Source organism: Mchenga conophoros, linkage group LG9 (assembly GCF_057382185.1).
Source record: "Mchenga conophoros isolate Kocher_MC1m ecotype Shallow Benthic linkage group LG9, M_conophoros_male_GT1.1, whole genome shotgun sequence".
In the NCBI taxonomy this organism is placed as follows: domain Eukaryota; kingdom Metazoa; phylum Chordata; class Actinopteri; order Cichliformes; family Cichlidae; genus Mchenga; species Mchenga conophoros.
The window spans coordinates 25,568,935-25,591,346 of NC_140534.1; the positions used below are offsets into that span (position 1 = coordinate 25,568,935).

Below are 22,412 nucleotides of genomic sequence, written 5' to 3' on the forward strand. Positions count from 1 at the left end.
AATTTACTGGACACCTTATTAAACACACCTTGTCATCTGTGTTGACATGGCAGCATCACACAGTTGCTGCAGATTTGCTGTTTTCACACCCACGATGTGAATCTCCCATTTCACCACATCACAAAGATGCTGTATTGGATTGAGATCTGGTGAGTGTGGAGGCCGTTTGAGAAAAGCAAACTCATAGTCATGTTCCCAAAACCAGTTTGAGATGATTAGAGTTTTGTGACACGGCGTGTTATCCTGCTGGAAGCAGCCATCAGAAGATGAGTAGAGTGTTGTCATAAAGGGATGGACATAGTCAGCAACAATACTCAGACTGCGGTGTTTAAACAATGCTCAGAAAAGAAGAACTGATCCCCCACACCATTACACCACCACAAGCAACACCATGCTTTCATGTTGTTTACACTAAATTCTGACCTACTATCTGAATGTTGCAGTATATCAGTATCAGTATCATCATTTTTCCACTTTTCTGTTGGCCAATTTTGGTGAGATTGTGTAACCTGTAGCCTCAGCTTCCTGTGACGACTGAAAGGTGGCACTCGGTGTGGTCTTCTGCTGCTGTAGCCCATCTGTTTTAAGATTTGCTGTGTTGTGCATTCAGAGATGCTCTTCTGCATATCTTGGTTGTAGCGAGTGGTCATTTGAGTGACGGCTTGCAGCCTGGCCATTCTCCTCTGACCTCTGCCATCAACAAGGCATTTTTTCCACACAGAGCTGATGCTTATTGGATATTTTCTCCTTTTCAGACCATTATCCGTAAACTGTAGAGATGATTGTGCTGGAAAATCCCAGTAGCTGGCAGTTTCTTAAACTCGCCAGCTCATATGGCACCAACAGCCATTCTAATATGGTAAATTAAGGTAGATGTCTTACTTAAAGAGTAACCAATAAGTCAAATTGTTTCCCAGTTGTACTAAGAAAACTCTGCTTTCATCCAGAAAGAATGAAGCGTACTGGATGTGTACTTTATTCAATTACTGCTACTTTCATCAGGTGGTAAAAAAAAGAAGAAGAATCATTTGAATCTTAAATCCAAACTCTGTGTAGTTTTAAAAAAAAATCTTTTTCTCAGCATTTTATGGCTTTAATGAAAAAATATATAGGTAGGAATATCTTCATGCTGGCAGCTGTAAAAATTCCTAACCATCATATTCATGTTTCCCCTCCAGCCTTCAGACCCCCTTCTAAATTTCCATCCACCTCCCTCCCATCCACACTCCCGCTGTCTGTCTGCTCCTGCAGAGAGCCACAGCTCACAATCCATGTGCATCATGTCAGATAATTTTGTGGCGGCGAATCAATAATGCAACCGTAAATTTAATTTAAATAAACATTAGTGGCCTACTTAATTAATGAAACCTCGTCTGCAATTTGTCAGTGTCAGGAGTGCTAACCCCTTTGATGTTGGTATGAATATTCTTTTTCAGAAAATGAGGCGCCCGCACGATTAGAGCTTATTGTGGCGTTAGCCTCTTCCTCACCGTCAGCGACGCTGCCTCAATTTGTGCAGGGCTTATCAAGAGTACACAGCATCACCAGATTAAAATCATTTACTGTGCAGAGGAGACAATGGGAGGCTGTAAAATGAGTGTGGGGAAACATCATGAAAAATAGTGGGGGGAATATCTAATGAATCTAATCTACATACAAGCAACTTGATCAAATGCTTGAGCAATTTCAGAGGCCATACATCAAACAGTACATGACATTAACATCGAATCAATATCTAGCAGGTCCACACCCATAAGCCGTAGCGCTGAGCGCTAATAACCGGCAGGGTTATGAGAGATAAATAAAAAGACAAATATAAACAGCCGACTATCCTTTTGTGAGACGAGCATCTGACCTGTCCTTGTCGGTGTGCGGAAAACAGCTTCTCGCGGCCCAATTTCATTCAGCTACATAATTTAGCGGTGAGCCACGTGACTTCATAACCACTGCAAAAATATTCATCAAAACAAGTTAGCGAATCTATTTCAGCAGACTCGCTTACAATCCCTGGTCCCACCATTACAACTGTTTCATTAGTTGGGAGAACAACTCATAAAGGCATAGCTGACCTAAATAAGTCAAGTTGATCAGCGCATAGCTCAAGTTGATAAATTTAAAACATTCAAGATGGCATAAAAGGATTTGACTTTTAGCCATGGAACTAAAATCAGACTGACAGCAGTTCAGCTAATACAGAAAGTGATATAGCAGCAAGAGACTACCTTGACTGTCAAAACGTGTTTGTAAGTCACATTTCACCTGAAACATATCAGTCAAAACACAGTCACTGATCAAGATAAAGAGCTATAAATGGGAAATGTTAGAAAAATCTTTATCCAGGTGTTAAAACAAAGGTACTGACATATTTCTATTCATCCCTTCTTATCCTTTTTCTTTTTTACCGCCCCTCTCGTTGCTGGTGATAAAGCCAAATTGCAATTATTTGGGGGAGACAGTGGGAATAAAATACAAATGCATACAAAGCTGTGTTGAAATATTCTAGGACATTTAGAAGTATAGGTTTCCTATCACCACAAAGAAAGACCGACTCAAATGCATCTATAAAGAGAAGCGTCGTGGATAAACGCATAAACGTTTTCTGTAGCGCTTTGCAGTCGACTCCAGCAGTTCATTCATTCTTCAACAAAAACCAGGTTACAGCGCAGAGCCAAAAATCTGATTAAAGCTCAAGGTATGAACGAGACAGAATATAGAAACTGGAAATCACACCCCCAACCAATCTTTATTTGGGACACCTGAAATAGGCCAGTGGCTGGTTTCCTCCTATCAGAGGAGCCCTGGGAAACCTGAGAGAGAGACTGGAGGGAAAAGAAGAGAGTGAGGAGGTGGAAGGATGACTGTGGTGGTGGTGGGGGTGGTGGGGGGATTCAGCGGGGCCTTAAGTGTGCTATCATAGGCGTCTCTTGTGCCTGCCTGCTTTATTTGCAGTAGTCAGGTTAATGAGTCCACCAGCCCACTTGATGTTGAGAGGCCTGCCACAAAGAGCTGCCTCATTAGAGCTAGCCTGGCACGCTGCTCTGAGACAAAGGGACATTCACACTGCTGAATGCCTTTACGCTCCTCAATGCTGCCAGCCTGTGAGAGCCAACACCATGGCATAGCCCCCTGCACACGTCCTGGCGCCTGGCCAGCCACGCCACGACCCCAAGTTTGCTGGCTGGACTCGCAGGCTGCAGCGGTGCTAGTAAGCGGCAGGGTGTACTAAGATCAGCTGTAGCGTGCTGTGGGTTAGTAATGTAAAAGCCACGATGTAGGAAGCTGGGAGACCAGCTGGAGTATTGAAGATTCTGATTGGTTCCCCTGGCTTTCTTCCTTGGTTTATCTTTGTATTTGCACCAGGCGTTGCCTCAACATTCATCTCTTTCTGTGCAGGCAACTCTTAGCTGACAAGGTCTAAAATACATATGCAAATTATCTTAAAAAAACAAAACGATTTGCTGCCAAAATATATCTAATTATATGACATAACAAATGAAGTGCTGTCAGCGAGCGTGATCCCTGCCTGTGATAACAGTTACTTTATCAGCTGAGGTGCTGGAGGTATTTAAAAGTCACTGCTCTGTGTAATTTCATGCTTGGCAACTAGAGGCTGCAATATCTGTATCTACAAGAAAACCAGCCTCCCACCTAACCTGAAGTCTATAGAGAACTTTTATGTTTTAGAGGCAAACTCAAACTTTTGTTTGTGACAACAATGATGCTAATATCTTAGATGGCATGTATATTTCAGATCTTACATTTAATACTGTAAGAAGTGGATACGTGGACTTGGATATTTTGGTATAAAGTGTCACTTTTTAACTCCTGTTACTGTTATATAGTCAACGCAGAGCACGGGATTAGACTTTATATCAGCCGTATTCCATGTTAGATGCACTGGCTGTGATCCAGTTCACCGCTTCAGCACAAAAAAAGGAAAAAATCTCTTAAGGCTTGGGGTCAGGAGTTAAATATTTTCTGCATAGGCAATCCGCTCTTTCCACCACACTATTTATAGCGCAGGCAGAAACAGCTGAGCTGACTGCAGTGATGTCACTTGCGCTGATGGAATGCTTTGTTCCACAGCGTGTGCGCATACCACCTCGGTCTGTGCGAGCTGCGAGGGAAGCTCGATGCAGGAGCCAAGATGGCTGACAGTTGCCCCATTTTTTTTCCAAGTGTTAAAAAGAAATGAAAAAAGAAAAAAAATGTCACTATCTTCTTAACCCAGACTGTCCACAGCCTCCAAATATAACCTCATAAAAGCATTAGGTCCTCTGACACGGCTCTGTGTGTTAATGTCATAAAAAGATAGCAGCGTTTGGGGCTGCCGTTTAGCGCTCATGCCAAAGTAGGGTAACATCAGCGTGAGCTCTCTCTCTTTCTCTCTCTCTCTCTCACACACACACACACACACACACACACACACACACACACACTGCGGCTGAAGAGGAGAAAATAACACGTCGCCATCTTAAGCGTTTAACTCTTTGTCGTTCTGTGCATGGCGTGCATACGGCTGAGGTGTTCAAGAAGCACTATACCCATATATATATTTTTAGTACGCCTTTGGGCTTCTTTCAGTGTCCCTAAAAGAGCATGGTTGCCTGGCAACCGTTATTGTTGCCATGGAGATTCATGTGTTGGCAGCTGCTGCAATCAGCATTAACTCAAGGCACATATTCTCATTCCGATAGTCAGGCGATGGGAAGGCAACTAGGACACACAGTCAGAGAGGGATAGTAATCACTGTGAAACATATGCTCATCCATTACTTGCTGCATTAATACAATTATATCAAAAAGAAATTTATGGCTGTGCTTTGATGCAATGATCGCATTTCAGACAGAGGCATAAAATTCCACCTCATAACGGATCCCCACTTTTATTTAATAAATGGCACCAGGCTGTAACGCAACGGAAAACAATGCCATTTCTCCTCTGACATAAGAAGCAAATCTGTTCAAAACGTCCCTGCTCAGAGTCACATCTGTTCCCATTTGTCTTTTAAAGCAGCAAGGTAAAAAAGAAAGAAAGAAAAAGAAACAACAAAAAAACTCAATGTATGTGAAAATCTGTACACGATATAACCGGATTAAACGAGACAATGGCAACCCGGCTGAGAGATGTGAAAAATAGATCTCGCGAATGGCACGTTTGACAACACTGTTCGCACATTAAATAATTTCACATAGACCCTTATTACACAGTAAAGTGTATAGCGTTTGAGAGACAGTGAGGCTTACGTTTAGTGATAAATTTCAGACTAAACTCAATATTTTCAGCAGCTCTCTGCCAGCTGCTGCTGTTTCATTTCGACCTGTTGGGGGATAAGTGATATTTACCTCTTTCCATTCTTCATATGGGGATGCATCCATGCCCGCTGGAACAATTGCAGCCCTGTTGTGAGCAGAAACACACGCAAGATCATGATAGTAGTTATTTCCCCTCTTTTTTTTTCCTTTTCCATGCTCCCAGCTCACTCTGTCACTTTGCTGTTGACATCACAGAGTTATGTAGGGATAAAGAGGCAGAGAAAAACAATAACAGACCCATTGACCCCTATTTCACAAACCTTGGGGGTATGGGAGAAATCCACTTACAAGGCTGGAACAGACCTGCTGATTGGGCCTCAATAGGCTTTCTATTAGGGAGCAGCAGAAGTGCAGCAGAAGGTCCTGACTACTGCCATTTCTGAGTGAGGATGTTTCTGTGATGGTGCAGATTTACATCTAACCTCCTGTACGCCTCGGGTTTGAAGCAGACACCGGACTGTATCTGGAATCAGAGGGAAAACTGGATAAGTGTGCGACGCAGTTACACAGCTATACATTATTCCACACTGTACCTTATAAAATCAGCAATCTGATCATATCACTCCCGCTGCATCTGTTTTTAAAGAAAAAAATAAATAACTGCGACCGAGCAAAGCGAAGCAGCGGCAGCACTGGAATACAAGTTATTAGAGCAAAATGATTTCCAGAAGGATGAGCACGTGTGTCCAAAATAAATGAATTCAATTTTTAATTCAATTACTGTTTTATGTTCAAGGTGGGCAATGCAGAGGAGGCAATCCACTGCACTTTAAGGCTAAAGACACAAATCTTTCCGAAACAAATCAAGATTAAGCCGCTCGTTTTACATTTATTAAAAAGAAAAAGAAGGAGAAGAAGAAGAAGAAAAAAAAGCCTGGGGTTTTCCTTTCAGCAGAGCAACCTTCAGACTATCGACTTCACTAAAAAGAAAACCTTAGGTTAATGGTTCTGTAAATTTCCCCTCTCTAACAGTTTTAATTGCACTACACAAGAGAAACATGGCTTTGGGAGTCAGACGCTATGATCTCCTGCCATAAGCATTAGAATGGAGGCTCACCTTGCTTTCTCTGGATGCTGCTGGTTGACATTTAACATCACAGAGAGAGGGGAGGTGCAGAGCCAGGTGCCCTACATGCACATTTGACCCCCTGCTAATGTCATAAGGGGAAGGTCCCACACACCCTTGCTTCGCTCATACAAAACACTACAAGGCTGCAGAGTACTATCTAAGTAATTACAGATAGACTTTAGTTACCTCTTAATATTTACATGTATATAGCATAATCCTGCAACTTAACGTTTCCACTGCATGAAATAAAAAGCTCAGTGTTTTATTGAATTATAAAGAACATATCAGTGTCTGCTGCTAGAAAGTGCAACGCTTCCTTATATTTGCACATTGTTAAATGTGCAAATATAAGAGCATTTTAGGTAATCATTAGGAAATCAACATCTCTTTTCTTTATTTTAACTAAGGCAAAAACACAATTCTCTGCAGCATGAGGAAGGATGCAGCACACTTTGGAGGGCACAACAAACACAGCCAGCAGGCCTGTAACCCAGTGCAGATGACCTGGTTCAGCTTGCACGCAACCATGAAATAACAACTGCTGTTTAGAGTTTGATGTTAGCTTGGGGAGCGTACTGTCCCTGCTCAAGCTAAGCAGGCAAACCTTACTGTCAGGATTTGCTTGGAAAAAAAAAATTGCAATCAGGTCATGTCCTAAAACAAAGCAGGTGCTGCATCTACTGGGTTATTCTCTAATTCTGGAGTCTGCTCATTGCAGGTCAGGACTGGTGGCACATATAACGATGTAACCCATATAGTCTTTTTTTTTTTTTTTTTTTAAACACACTGGATGTTGAAAAGTTTCTATAATTTCTGATGACTGAACACATAGAGATGTCAGAAAATAAGCATCTGTGATGAAAAAGCACAATACAAAAATATGTGGAGCTTACTAAAATTTAATAGTTAACTATTTTGTTCGTAACAACCTACTAATGACATCTGTAAGGACTCAGGACAGCCACATATATGCATTTTATAATATAAATGTTTTTATATAGGTTGTAGAAACACATGGTGAAATGTGTGTGTTTGTGCACTTTTTTAAGCCACTTACAAAAGGACAATTTGAATAATTTGAATACTGTGTATTTATTATTTTTTAATAAACATTTTTTAAAGAATAAACATATTCCAAAGGCAATAATAAATCCACACAGCGGTTTGCATCTTTATAGTCATCCCGTGGATGATTTTTGAATGTAAAGTAACAGCAAGAAATTGTCACTACCGAAGGCGCACAATGTCTCACTACCACTGCTAAGTATTCTCCATATTTCCACTCACATTGTGGAAATGCACAGTATGCCCCCTCTTTCTTATGTGGTACTGCAGGTATGTTTACCTGCCTATGTTGCTTATGTGCCATCACAGATTGGGCATCTTTTAATTTAAGCCAGAAAACCAAAATAAATGCCTTTTTTTCTTCCCCGCTTCCTCACAAGATCATTGAGGACAGCTGTGATTGCTCCTAACTTGATTTAATATCAATTTTGAGAAATTACAAAAGCCATTTGGAAATACATCAGAATCTGTTAAGTGAATGATACTGCCACACATTTTAACACATAAAAATATGCAACAAATTTGAACTTGGGTTTAAAAATAACTTGGCATTGATCAGCAAAATCAAAGCATGGATAATAATATCCCCACCAAAAAATATATAAAATAAAATATTAACTACAGTTTAACTATTGTGTTATAACATTTTTTACTAGAACTAATATGCTAAAAAAAATAAGACAAAAATTATAAGCATATTAAACCAAGTCTGCATAGATTTTATGGAGTAAACTGTAGCACAAAATGAGCCCCACTGTGCAGGCTGTGTGATGTTGGGGTAAGGCCTGATGCATGATACAAAAAAAAAAAAAAATTAAAAGGGAGGGGAGACTGATAGAAAGGCAACGGTTACCAAGGCATCTCAGTTTGGTTAAAACTGATGCAACTACAACGTTTACTACTGCAGAGCACATAGCTCACAGCGACCCTGCACACACTTTCCTACAGACAGCACGTTCGCGTTTCGACCTGACTTCCAATTCGTTTCACTGACTGCCAAAAATAAAAGACCAACAACACCGACGCTTATTTGGGAGCTTTTAATGCTCACGCATGCCACACAGGTTTGAAATGAAATTAATATCTTGTTGTTGTTGTTTTTTTAATTAGTTAATTAACTAATTTTACTCCATAGGGTCACATATAGTTTGATCTTGAGTAAAATGAATGTGGTTGTCAGGACATTCTCACACAGGTACGGTTGATGTGGCCATGCTGCAGAGGAAGGCCTCCTTCAGATTTTTTTTTGTCGGCTTAGACAGCAGCCTCGATCGAAGACGCACAGCACAGACCGCATTTCGATGTCGCCTTACATCTAGTTTTGTTGTTGTTGTTGTTGTTGTTGTGGCACTTGTTCCCATAGGCTCCGTGTGCAGAACGCTGCGCACGCAAAGGGCGTTTCGATGCGGCAGTTTCTCTGTGTTTTGACGTTAAAGAACGGCAGTCACGGCGATTATGCGACTCCCTTACTTCACGCAGATCGGTTTATATTTCTGTTGTACTCTCTTTTGTTCTTCTCGAGTCCAGAACAACGTGTCGGTGTGCGACAGAAATCCCTATCCGGACGTGTTGATCGCAAATCCAGCAGAAGTGCGAAACAAACAGGTTCGGTTCGATAAGAAGTCCAAATCCTGCTGTCCGTGAGTTCCCATCCGCCTTCTGCGCGGAGTCCCAACTTCTACCATTAGCCCACAACTTTTACAAACTTCCACCTCTGTCCAAATGATGGAATTTGCAACTGCAGCCACAAGTTATTTCTTTCTGTTTCCTCCCTACTTCTTTCCCACCCTTGACGCCCCCCCCCCCCTTCCTCTCAACCCCCTTTTTTTTTCTCAAAAGAGAGGCCCACCGGCTGCCTCTTGATTAATAAATGTTTAGGCTATGTGTTTTGAAGTGAGGGACAAAAGGGGTTGGCCTGTGACCCCTAGGAGCCCCGACCTTGCGCAGGTTCATTGTGAGGCGCTGGGAAAGGGGCTTTGGGACGGAGACCCCGGGCCACTGACCCACACACATCCCAGAGCCCTGCCATTCATGTGCGCACCGCTGCATGTCGCCCCGCAGCTTCCATTGATTCAGCGGGAACAATAGCCTTACACCCCTCTACCTCCTCCCTCTGCCAGAGAAAAAGCAGCTTTCAAACTTCCCTATATGTCGCCTGATGCAAGCCTGAACAGAATTTCTCCTCTAACGCTTTAAATGAAGAAGAAAAATGTTGACAAAACGTTAACGCTCTCAGTGGTATGTTCACCCGAGTTGCATCACAACTTGGGTGAACGTTGCATCATTGCACTGACTGGATTCTTGCAGCCGTCAAAGGCCAACACTGTAACAGAGTGAAACAATGAAACGGTAACGGAGGGAAACTGTGAGACAGAGGATGGATGCTCGGAGGAGGACGAGATGACAGAAAGGAAAGAACTCGAAGAAACAGCGCGTGAATAACACCTGTGGGGTGATTTTAACGCTGGAGTCAGATATACGTTAATAAGTTGGAGGTAAAGCGGGCATTATTGCGCCTGGGCCACAGGGTTAGCAAGGTTACTCTAATGACATCATCCGTTTCGATTGGATCTTTGCCTGGAAGTCAATCACGGCAGGGAGTGAAGGGGACACAAACGAGCAGTGCAGGACTGCCACTTGCTTCAATCAATTACTGCTCCAATTTTGAATGCACAAGCAAGACTCCCTAAAAGGAAGCTACGCCTTTGCATGTCAGAAGTTACGTGTGGTAAAGGAAGAGGCCGTAAGAAAAGGAGAGAAATACAAGAAAGAAAGAAAATGCGTGTAAAGAAAACGCTTAACTTTATTTACAGGCCTTTAACAGCAAAACAAGTTTTATGGGTCTATTTACAGAGACAACAGCCCCCCCCCCCCCCCCCCCCCAGCTTAAAATATTCCTCATTTAATCTATGCAGAGACAACACACAATTGAACTAACAGCCTATAGAAATTGAGTTGCAAAACCGGTGGCCTGATGCGTGAAACTGAAATGAACCTCTCAAGACAAATGGCGTTAAACATGATTAATTGTGGCCGGCAAGAAGGCGACCAGACTACACAGTCCTACCGTCAGGCTTCACCAGATTATAGAGCAGTTATTCCCACGTATAGACCACATAAACTACAACATGCTGCTAAAATCCCCACTGAAACGCAGTCTGACGTGTATAATAATGATAATAATAATAATAATGATAATGAGCAAATCAGATAAATGATCGCTTTAAATCACTGGATATATAGAACTTCCAGAACGCGCATATTTGAGTGTCTGCGAGCGAGCGCGCGGGCATGTGAGAGGAGAGAGAGAGAGAGAGAGAGAGAGAGAGAGAGAGAGAGAGAGAGAGAGAGAGATTTTACTCATTGTAATGCACAGAGCGACCTGCCCTCTTTTTGAAAAAAAAAAAGCGAGAAAGCGCAGCCATGCTTTGCAGAGGCTACAGCGTCGCTCTCATTGGTAGCGTCAGCTTCTCGCCACACGGAGTCTTTGCTCGTTCGCTGCTACACGCCGAGAGAAACCGGGAATACACAGCGACTGCCTAGAGCTGCGGTGAAGTAATAACGCTCAGATGAAGTGAAAGAAACAGCAGGGCACGGATAAATACGAGCAGAGCGCACGGTGTGCTTGGGATCCACCATATGGCGTGGACCATTTCCACGGTGAGTATTTTCCGCCGGCGTTTGCTTTATAATCAAGCCTTTGAGCAATTATTGATGAGCTGATTTGCGTCTTTTTGCTCCCGCCGTTGGTAACGCGTGCGTTTTAAGAGAATAAAACGGATGGCGATCGTTCTCCGTGCAGATAACGGGTCCCTGTGTACGCTGCACTTGCCATTGTTATTGCGGGCTTCAGGGAAAAATCCACTACTAGTTTAAAAAAAAGGATGAGTAAAGACGTTAGAAAAAGCCGAGCAGGCTTAACGAGCGGGATTTGTTTTTATGGTTTCATGATTGTTCAGAAGGGGGAAGAGGACGGAGGATATCTGAGCCTCATCGTTTGTTCGTTGCACGGCGCGTGAGGACAATAGGGGTCATTTTCTTCTGGGAGGCGAGAGAGGGAGAGGGAGAGAGAGAAGAACTGGTGAAATATGGTGATTTGCTGACAAGTCGCGATGGAGCTCCAAACAGGGGTCGACGCGAGAGTCGGACTGTTTTCAGGGGATAGGGACGTTTCCGTCTAAAATGGCGATTCCCTTTGTTTCTGTATCCCTCTCCTCTGTGTTCCAGCGAGTGGGTGATGCATTGCAATTAGTCTACAATCTACGAGCCTGCGCCTTCTCTTTCCCACTCCACGGTGCTTTTTGTGTGTGCGCGCGCTCTTTAACTGTAAAACAGGAGCCGTAATTTTTTTTTTTTTAAACGCTGAGCTCAGGAGATCCTCACAGTTGTGGGCAGGTGTCCGATGCGACTCTTACTCATAAACAGCAGTGACTTGGGTTGAATTTAAGCTGCTTTCGCTCTAGTTTACAAGATATGCAAATCACCGTGTGCTCCGTGAAGTCTGCATCGCTGCAGATTTCACCGGGTTATAGCTGAATTGCACAGATTCTAGGATCTCTGTCAGTTTCCCACTCAGTTGAGGCATTCGACAGGAGAGGAATTCGCATTTATGCACGTCTGAGCCACTTTCCCGTTACATTCAGCGTGCGCGTTATATAATCTGGCCATAGCACGCATAATGCACCTTGCAGTTTAGTGAACGTCACTGATTAAAAATAATAATAATATTTTGAGGGAGTAAAAATCAGCTGCAGCTCATCACCAGAAGCTAAATGCAGCACTTGTCAAACTCACGTCAAGCGGCGCGATCAGAATGACACAAGCGTCTCTCCATCGTTACTGTGTGCAGGGAGTGCGTGTGCGCATGCCCACGTGAGTGTGGGTCTATGTGTGAGTGTAGGTACACGTGTGTTCTCTCTTCTTTTCTTTTCTTTTTTTTTTGAATAGTGCAATGTTGCATAACTGATCACAGCCAATGCCAGATTTGGGGCTTCACAATTTGCTAGACCATTGTTGGCATTTCCTCTGCCAGCACGCGCACATCCGCATGCACGCACCAACGCAAACACACACACCAACCAGCAGCAGAACTATTAACACATGTCGGCGATAAACGTTAATTCTCGGATTGGGAAGTCGTCAATTTCCCTCCTAGTTTCAAGGACACGGGGCAGCGATGAGGAGGACGCTGGGTAATATAGAGGAACATCTGTTTGCCTGGTGACGTCAGCACCCCCCCCCCCCCCCCCCCCTTTCATCCCAATCCTCTTGTGCTGAAGGCAGATGCCTCATTTGTTTGGCTGGAGCACCATTAATCCCAAAGTCAGAGGAAAAGACCGGACGGAGAGAGATCAGTCCCATTTAGGTGGTGCCCGCGCCGGGATCAGCTCGGTCTCGATGTCCCGGTGCGTTTGCTACGGATGCACGCGCGCGCACAGTGCGCACCGATGCGCTCAGGACACCGGCAGTTTCTCGGGGTTCTTCGGCTGCCCGGTTTGCGATTTGCGGCAATTTTAACCTGTGACCCGCAAAGAGAGGCTGCAGGCGTTTGTGTGTGCGTGTGTGCGTGTATCTATAGATGATGTGAGGAGGGCGTTATGAGGCTATAGGAAAATCAATATTTTGCACGCGGACCTTTTTTGGACGCCGAGTGATGTTTCTGAACAGGTCAATGTGGAATATGAGAATTTGTCATTTGCAATTCAATATGACGCATTTGTGTTTTCTTTTTCCTTAGGTGCACTATGGGATAATGGAGGATTTTTTTTTTAATGCCTTCCTCGGTTTTGGACAAAAAGCAGTCGACGGACACGGATCAAGTCATTTTTGACTGCTAAAGCGGTCTGGGACGTATAATCACTTTGCCTCCAAACTGGCTGTTCTGCGTTAAAGTCCTGTAACTTAACCTCTTTTTTTTCTCCAGCTGAATGTTTTTCCCCCGCTCACACATACACTCTAAGGTAGGCCTGTACAATCACCGGGAGAGGATCTGATCTCTTTTGATGCATACGGGATGCTTTGGATTTAAAAAAAAAATCTTTACATTTTTGGCCAAACTTGACATCCCAAAAACATCTTTAGTTACACGTCAGAGGCCTCGGAGGCTGCAGAAATAAAGACTGATTATTATTTGTCGTAACAGGTTTTACGCAAAGGTTTGGAGGTGTCTGCCCTTTTCCCACAGTAGAGTGGATGCAGCTGGTGGACGGACACACACACACGCGCAAACACACACAGATGAGCGGGTTGTGTCTCTCCGTGTTCACAGCGGACCTTGATTTAATGTCTTACAATTAAGGCACGCGGTGAATGCCAAGAGATGATCTTCCTATCTTCTCCGATCTGCACACCCCAGAAATCAAAAGTTTAAAGTTGCAGATTTATTTTTTTAAGAAAAAAAAAGATAGATAGCCTATAATGTTATTAAAACTATACTGGTGGCGTTCTCACACTGAACTTTTGCTCTTGTGTTTCAAACTGTAATTCGTGTGCCGTCATTCGTGTGCTGTCTCTTTTCCTCCTGCATTTAACAATAAACAAAATACAATATTTGAAAGCTCTTTATTTATATGAACATATTTGCTCCAGTGTGTGTGTGTGTGTGTGTGTGTGTGTGTGTGTGTGTGTGTGTGTGTCGGTGGGAGCTGTCCATCCTCACATAGGCTACCCGGAGCGCTGTCCACCCTCTGTGGTGCTGAAATCTGCGCGCCACCGATCAGCCTTTTGTTTCACTTGCCCGCCGGTGGAAAAGCGGAAATGGCTCAACTTCTTCTCTGTAGTGCAGGAATGCAGTCCGGACTCCTCGACGTAGAAACGCAAGCAACTGCGTTAGAAGAAATTTCGACATTCTTGCATTTTGCAGGCACCTCAAATGTTCTTTATGTACATATATTTACTTATTAATTTATTCTAAGTCTGGAAATTCGTGAAAATCTGCAAATGGAGTGACGGCTGGCATTACCGTTGAGCTCATTCGGTTCTAAAAATAGCATAAAAACATCCCCACACATTTTTACTTCTAATCATCGTCGCACAAATTTATCAGCGACCCATTTCCCCCCTAAAACTTGCTTACAGGAAAAAAAAATATTTTGTACAAATGACAATTATCACAGTAAAGAGGTTCTAACCCCCTCCCCCCACAAAAACCATATAGAGCCTCGCGTGACAAGGATAATAAACCATGATTTATTGGATCTGCATATTAATTTCCATAAGTACGCGTGGTGCCTTTGCGGAATGTAAATGAGGAGGACGACCGTGGAGCGTGTGGCTTAAACACTCGCATGGACTTTAAACGAATATCAGGTTTTTAAAATGTGCTTCACCAAAATCATTGGCTCAAGCAGATGAATGCAGACCACTAACTGTGAGAGTCTTGTGGCATTTCCGCTGGATGAAATAACATCCTTCGATCTTAGTGTGTCGCCTGGTGGCGTCCGCACGCAATATCAAACCGTAATGGAGACTCTCTCTTCCGGACAGTTAAAGATCAGTGGGGCTTCATTTAGTACGACTCATGTTAGAGTATTTATTTATTTATCTGGACGCATTTCTGTTTTTCATTCAGATGATTGGCTCCATGTTGCACACACCGACAGAAAATAATCAGATCTTAATTAATGACATGAGTCTGTGCGCTTCATGTAGATAGAAGGATAAGCGGGGCCTGGCTAAAGTGGGGAGGGGAGCACATAAAAGTCATTTCACCAAATCATCAGTTTATTTCCTTTAAGTCTTCCAGAGAAACATATCTGGATCAGCGTAAGCATAAACTGAATCTCTAAGTACAGTCAACGGATTCCACAGTGCGCATGATCGGTTGCCGTAGTGTTTAAAATCAGCTGAGTGGTTAAGGAGGGGGACTGACAGTTTAAGAAGTCCGCTCTAACATCCACCTGCTCGGGTGGTTAATATCATTACAAATGAAACTACAACTCGGTCGCCTCATGAATTAAAAAAGAGCAGTCTGCCTGTCGTGTCATGTATTTGGTACACTGGTGGGTCTCAGTGCAGGGAACCACATTACAAAATTGAAATTTCATATCTGAACTCAGCAGCCCTGGAGTCTGGTTTCTACTGATAACCAAAATCTTCAAAGTTGAATGAAATCCATGAGGCTGCCATAAAGCATGTTCATCATGCTCCTGCTTTGCCTTCAGCTCCTCCTGCACGGGCTGCTCAGGACGTCAGAAGAACTCTGCTGCCCTCTTGTGGCGGAAATTGATAAATGCTGTTAAACAGCACATACAAGATTTAGTAAAGAGCAAATTCTTAAAGATCCCCTGAAGGCATGTTTATAAACAGGCTCTCTTTTGAGTGATATTTTTTTGGGGTGATATCGGGGTTTTTTTGTTTTTGTTTTTTTAAAAATTATTTCCATAAAAAGCTCAGCGTGGTTGGAAAGCTTGAAAATGGCACTACGAGCTCTTCCATTATTGAAATAATGGAGAAATAGATCAGTGTTGTTTGGCTTGTAACAAACAGGAATTCCAGCAATACAAGGGTCAATGTAAAGAAATAAGAACACATTAAAAAAAAAGATAAAACACCACAGATTAAAAATTTTTTTTAAAAAAGAGTGAAAAAAATAAAAATAAACATGTCGATCAATGCCTCATCAAACAAGTTTTGTTCTAAAACAAAACAAACAAACAAAAACCTAAGGATTTTTCCTCCATGTTTTTTTCTATCCATCCATTCTCTTTTGCTTATCCAATTCAGGGTTGTGGGCTGGGCAGGTGGGTGGGGGATCCCATCCTAGTTACCATAGGACAAAAGTAAAACCTGGAAATGTCGCAGCAACACAGAGAGACAAATAACCATTCACACTCACACTGGACTGTGGGAAATACTCAAAGAGAACTCACACAATCACAGGGAGAACATGCAAACTCCACACATGAAGGTGGAGACGAACCAGAACCTTCTTGCTGTACAGCAACCGTTTAGTTAACTAAAATGTTCCTTCACACATGTAGTTTTAGTTTTCAGTTTATATTAATTAACTACAATAACCTTTGTTTTTAGTCAACTATAATAACCTTGCTCCAAAGCAAGCTGCATGTGTTAAATTCTGAAACATGCATCATTCTGCAGTGAAGCTTCCATGAAGAGTCACCAATACACCTTTTTAAATGAGGACAGAGGAGAAAACAGATGATATTATGAGTGTTGGTAAATTGCATTTAGAAAAACGTGATTTCAGGAGATAAAAGCAAAAAAAAAAATAATAATAATAATAATTTATGAGCATTTTGTTAATGTATTTGTTTGTCTGTTTTTAAAAGCAACAATTCAAATTATATTTAATGGAGTCAAAGTGTGTCAATGGCAGAACATAAAAAACTAGATATACTTCTATAAATAATGTGTCTGACCTGGATTATAAAACGTGGATTTATGTCTGGAATAGTTCCAAGTGTTGCAGTCCTACAACAAGCTCCAAATGCACAGTTTTGTCTGAGAAACAGTCCAAGTCTCAAAGATATTTTACAATAATATAAGGCAAAAATGATCATTACTACATTGGAAAGGCTCCCCCTTCTTCTTAACAACTCTGCTTGGAAAATGAGTCAGTTTAATCCGTCTATGTGTTTTTGTTTTTACTTTTCAGCATCTAAACTTCTCTTTTGTCCCAGCAGAAATCCTTTTCTTCGACAGTTTTGCCTTCATGGTCTCCTCATTACCAAAGTGCTGACGTACTGTGACTGTAATGGCTGTGCCACCGTCCTCACCCATCTTATCTCATTAGCCGGACCTGATTGGCCATGAAGGTGTTCTCTTGCCATCTCAGAATAAAGTGACTGTCTTTGCCACTTCTTAGATCATAACTCCCCAACTATTCCCCCCCCCCCCCCCCCCCAAGAGAGACATAAGCAAATTAAAATATGTTCGGAAAGAGCTAAAACGTTGACCTTGAACGTGTGGAACAATTTCAGCGCTTGTGATGCTGTTGCAAAGAGAGGATTCTGACTTTAATTACCAGTTTGTATAATTCTTTACAGTAACTAAAGGGAGATTTAGTACTTATATGAAAGATATGAACATAACAAAGGCCAAACGATGTCCTTTTTAGAGAACAAAACACATCTTAACATTAAAATTAGAGTCTACTTTAAACATGGAGACTGATATTTCATTCTTTTACTATAAATGTTTCTAACTCTGAGGATCTAGCTACAAATCCCAGTAAATTTATCAATAATACTTTGTAATGAATCATTTTACATCTGACCAGATACTGTCAACACAGTATCTGTTAACTCAGAACTTGCTAAGATGCTTTTCAGACTGTTTTTGAAGTCATGACTGCAAATGGATTTTACAGACTAGCTAAGAAATAAAACAGGGAAGAATGGCATCGCAACTATTTAAATTAAAATATCTCAAATGTTTCTACTCTCTGACTCCATTTCTCTCCATGTCACAAATGGAAAAACATGATTTCAAAACAAGACGACTTTCTGGAATATCTTCAGTGGGTGACTCACTGAACAGACTTTTCCACTGATATTTAGCTGCCAAGAAACCAAACCAGAGGGCGAAAAGAATTAAGGCACATTCACTGCGGTTTGAAAGCAGTGGTCAGCTCTAATCACTGCTAAAGGTACCTTTAATGTGTGCAGCAGACATGCCATGGTAAATAACCATGGTTACTTGGATAGAAGAAGGGGGAAGAGTGTGTCCTTTAAGGCGTTGAAACGAGCGCCTACGAATGAGTTCTTGTGGAGAGTAATTGCAGAAATTACTGTTAGCAGCTGAAATGTCTGTGAGAAGGCTGCATGCTGCATTGTGAGCTTCTCTGAGCTACAATGAACTTAAGTTTCACCTGTGGAGTTTAGGCCTGTACCCTCTGCAATGAAACCTAGCTCAGATATAAACTATGGAGCTCTACGCTGAGCTCCAGCCCACCATAACCCTGCAGTTACCTCTTTTAAACCACATTACTCACCAAAGTGCAATTTAAGATCAAACTTTCAATGGGCTGGAAGTCATGCAAAGCAGTGAATTTGATTAGACCCTTCCTCAGAGTCAGTTAATATCTTCCAAACATGTTGACAAAGGTTCACAGGATCAGTTATTCTCTCTAAACATAAGTCTCAGGCCCAATCAGAAGTAATGTTGCCTAGCAACTATTAACAGATTACAGACATCTTAGTGTAAATTGTTTCTAAATGGTAAACAATTAATCTTCACTTGCAAAAAAACAAGCATTGAAGCACCTTTTTAAACTTTTTAAAAGTTTAAAAGTTATATCTAGTATGTTTCTTTAACAGTGTGCATCTCCTTGTTTCTTTTGAGTGTTTATAATCAAGCCCATAATTTATTTTGGTTGCTTCGGTGCTTAAAAGGAACGTTCTTTATCTCATTATTTCACCACTATAAAACCTTAACCCTGCACTACAATCTGAAGTCTTGAAATACAGATTCAAATGTTAAAAATCAGGATTTTTTAAAGCAAGAAATCACGTGATTTAAATGCTAAAGGAGGTCGTGGGCTCTATCTGAATAAAACCTATGACGTTTGACTTTCCAGTATGGTTGTACTGCACTATACCATCCACAAGATGGCAGTATGAGCACAGGTAAAGCTTGGCAAGCCCGCAGATCTATCATGGGAAATCTGACACAACGTGAGATAAACGCTACAACAGTGAAATGAAAAGGTTCGTGTTGTTCTGGAGTACAATTGTACTCCAGAATTGTACTTATTGTGATAAAACTAAACTTAAGTGGGCGAACAATCGAAAAAGCAACAAAAATTATTGAATTAAAACATTATGCCAATATCTTTTCATTTGAATAAAGCAGTAAGAGATCAGCGAAATTATCTCCTCTCTGAGCTAAAACAGCTTTAAGATTATAGACGTTGGTTAATTTGCGACTCTTGAAAAGGATACAAACTGATGTCTCGTAACCAAATCAGTGAAGCGGGCTATTTTATGATCGGGGGGGATCTTTGCAAAGATCTTGAACCCAAAGCGTATTACAGAAGAGAGACAGAGCGCATGCTGCTTTGTTTGCCATCCTTTAAATACCAATAATTAAAACGTTAACGTGATTGGGTGGTGAGTGCCAGGGGGAGAGGGTGTCTGTATCCCAATAGGCGAATCCTTTTTAATAACCCGCCTCGAGATAATGATGTAAAAAGGACCGAAGCGTCTTGTGCGTAACCAGGGTTATCGTGGAGATCCGGTGAAGGTGAATCAGACACAGAAAGGGAGAGAGGCAGGAGAGAGTGGCTCTTATTACGTGAGGCTCCTCCTCGTCTCTACACCTCAGCTGACAAGTGGAGCGAGCCTGCAACTTCACCACTGACACACAACTAAACTCGTGAAGGACAAACAGAGGAAGAAACTCTGAGACGTGCGTCAAGAGTTTCCCGAAGAGACCATAGCCTGCAACGACGCGGAATCCACGAGGCTATGGACAGGAGGATGAACTTGAACGTGAGCGGAGGGGACATTTTTCACAAAACTCTGAGCGCCGTGTCCACTAAAAAAATGGACCCTTTCAGATCGTCGGCCGGCATCGAACTACCAGCCAGAGACCGCCAGTCACCAATCAGCTGCTTTGACCAGGCCGAGCCAGACCCGATTCAACCGGGAGGACTGGCAGGAGGCAGAGGGGGGACGCTGGGTCTGCCGACGGGATCTTTGTGCGTAAAGTACGGAGAGAGCGCCAACAGGACCTCGGCAGCGGAGAGCAGCGGAGGTGAGCAGAGTCCCGACGATGACAGCGACGGCAGGTGTGACATGGTCCTCCTCAGCGATGGGCGGACGGTGAGCGCAGGGAAAGCTGAAGGAGGTAAGAAAACCAAAGAGCAGAAAATACTGAGGCTAAACATCAATGCCAGAGAAAGACGACGGATGCACGATCTGAACGACGCGCTGGATGAGCTCAGAGCGGTCATCCCCTACGCGCACAGCCCGTCAGTGCGGAAACTCTCCAAAATTGCCACTTTGCTGCTCGCCAAAAACTACATCCTCATGCAGTCACAGGCGCTGGAAGAGATGAGGAGGCTAGTGATGTATCTCAACCAGGGCCAAGCCATTTCTGCCGCTTCCATACCGGCCACCACTGCCCTCGCAGCTCCCGGCTTGGGCGCGTACGACCAACCGGGTGGATACCCCTTCCCCACCGGAGTGGCCGGGTCCTCCTGCCCCGATAAATGTGCCCTGTTCAACAATGCCACTTCCAGCCTCTGCAAACAGTGCACTGACAAGCCTTAACGCGCCTGACAAAGACTCCGAGAAGCACACGAGAAAGAAGAACCCACTTTTAAGGACACTTTTGGAGAGGAAAACCAGTGAAGTCAGTAGGCTAGAGACAAAAAAGGAAAAAAAGAAAGAAAAAGTAATGGCGACGAATACTTTTATGATATTTACTAAATGCATTAAAACGCGCTTTTTTTTGTTCAAACATTACTTGATTGTGAATATAAATCATCCTTAAAGTGCTGGTATGAATGACAGTGAAGACCAAACAGACGTACAGTAGGGCCTGTGAGAATGGCTGCAAGTGTTGATTTGAGTGAGTTGTTGATCACTTGCTCTGTGATGGACACTTTTGGAAATTTGGGTGACCTGACAACTTGCGATTCTTTCCACTTGAGTAGATGGACATCTTGTCGAAGCGGTCCACACTCACTCTCTGCTGCTTTCTCATTTATTCACGGTTTTCTTTCCATTCAAGTCAGAGACTTTTCCTCTTTTTTTTTTTTTGGTTTAAGGCCTGCTTTCACGAAGTTTTTCTGCTGAGCAAGTGGAATGCTATGAGCAAGGAAAGTCAAACGAAACAGCGAGTTAAGAGGTTGAATCAGTCAGATGTTTATGTGCTAATTTTAGACACTTGTTAATCGTTGCGCACGCCTATTGCAATTCTTTTTGGGGGTGAGGGGGCACTGTCATATAATAAACATCCAGATTTCTTTTTGTTAAAATCCTGAATTGAAGCTTATCACGTGTTTCGATGTGCTTTTGTAATTTATTCATTTGAATATCTATGATGGATATTTTTTGCTTGCATTGCACATTGTCGTCTCTCTTTTTCTTGTATTTTTGTTTTCTTTTGAAACATGACGATTGAGGTCTTCAGATTATTCGCGTTGTCAGGTCGGGCTGTGGATTATTGTAGATACCTTAGTTATTATAAGAGCAGAGGAGGGCCGTTTGTATGTATTTCAGTGTTGAAAAGCTTTATTAAAATATTTTGAACAACAGAAAAAGAAAATCTGATTATTCATGTGAAGTGTAGCGCACGTGGAATCAGAGCGAGCTGCCTTTAACTGTTAATTGTTCTTGTTGATTTTTATTTGATTTTTATTTTTATTTTTTTTTTGGGGGGGGGGGGGGGGGGTTAATTTTTTTTTTTTTTTTAAAGGATAACTTTAGAGCCTCTCTGTTCTAGGAGCGATGCAGCTCTCATTTGTCAGTCTCTGCATTCTCACCAGGTGTCATGCAGAGAGGGGAAATAATGCTCAACAATTTTCTGCTCCATCAAAACCGGTAACTTTTCTTGTCTTAAGTCTTGGGAACGAAGGCCAGACGTGGGTGGGCGAACGTTCAGGGCAACATTAAGATGTTTGTGCTCCACGGACTAAAAGAAAAAATAAAGAGAAAAGAAAGAAAGACAACAAACCCCAAAAACAAACAAAAAAAAACCCCACACACTCTGATGACCTTTACTGTGGATGTTGAGACAATTTCCACGCCTGTGTGTAATAATATGATAATGCGAAAACAAGTGTGTATGAAAACTGTCGGCAGTAATACCTGGCCTCGCATAATCAAACAGATCGTTAAGGCAATTAGACCTCCACACTGTGATTAAGAAATGTAATTAAGACTGTTTCATTGCCGCAATTTGGTGTCTTTACTTAGAACGCAACCATCAGCTGCTCTGCGATCGACTCAAGCTTCGTCCCCCTCACTTCACTGTCCACATCGAAAACAATTTGA

General features: G+C 42.4%; 1 protein-coding gene and 2 long non-coding RNA genes across 4 annotated transcripts in view; 2 read left to right on the top strand and 1 right to left on the bottom strand.

Moving 5' to 3' along the window:
• The window catches only part of LOC146567390 (uncharacterized), a 51,163-nt gene extending 41,996 nt beyond the window's left edge, over window positions 1-9,167 (bottom strand). The window contains exons 1-3 of one of the 2 annotated variants that reach the window (XR_014893921.1): window positions 8,763-9,167; window positions 5,604-5,778; window positions 5,346-5,400 (exon numbers count right to left, since the gene is read on the bottom strand). This is a non-coding gene — a long non-coding RNA (uncharacterized LOC146567390). Of the gene's footprint in view, window positions 1-5,345; window positions 5,401-5,575; window positions 5,779-8,762 lie in introns of both variants that reach the window. The other variant, XR_014893920.1, reaches the window with a different exon arrangement.
• A 1,532-nt stretch (window positions 9,168-10,699) lies between these two features.
• LOC146567391 (uncharacterized) lies at window positions 10,700-14,005 on the top strand. The gene is made up of 2 exons (XR_014893922.1): window positions 10,700-11,109; window positions 13,187-14,005. It is a non-coding gene; the product is annotated as an uncharacterized LOC146567391 (long non-coding RNA).
• A 5,608-nt stretch (window positions 14,006-19,613) lies between these two features.
• On the top strand, window positions 19,614-21,684 carry bhlhe22 (basic helix-loop-helix family, member e22). Its single transcript, XM_085287218.1, has one exon. The coding sequence runs from the start codon at window positions 19,878-19,880 to the stop codon at window positions 20,682-20,684; it is 807 nt and encodes a 268-aa protein (XP_085143344.1). The 5' UTR covers window positions 19,614-19,877; the 3' UTR covers window positions 20,685-21,684.
• Window positions 21,685-22,412: the final 728 nt, after the last annotated feature.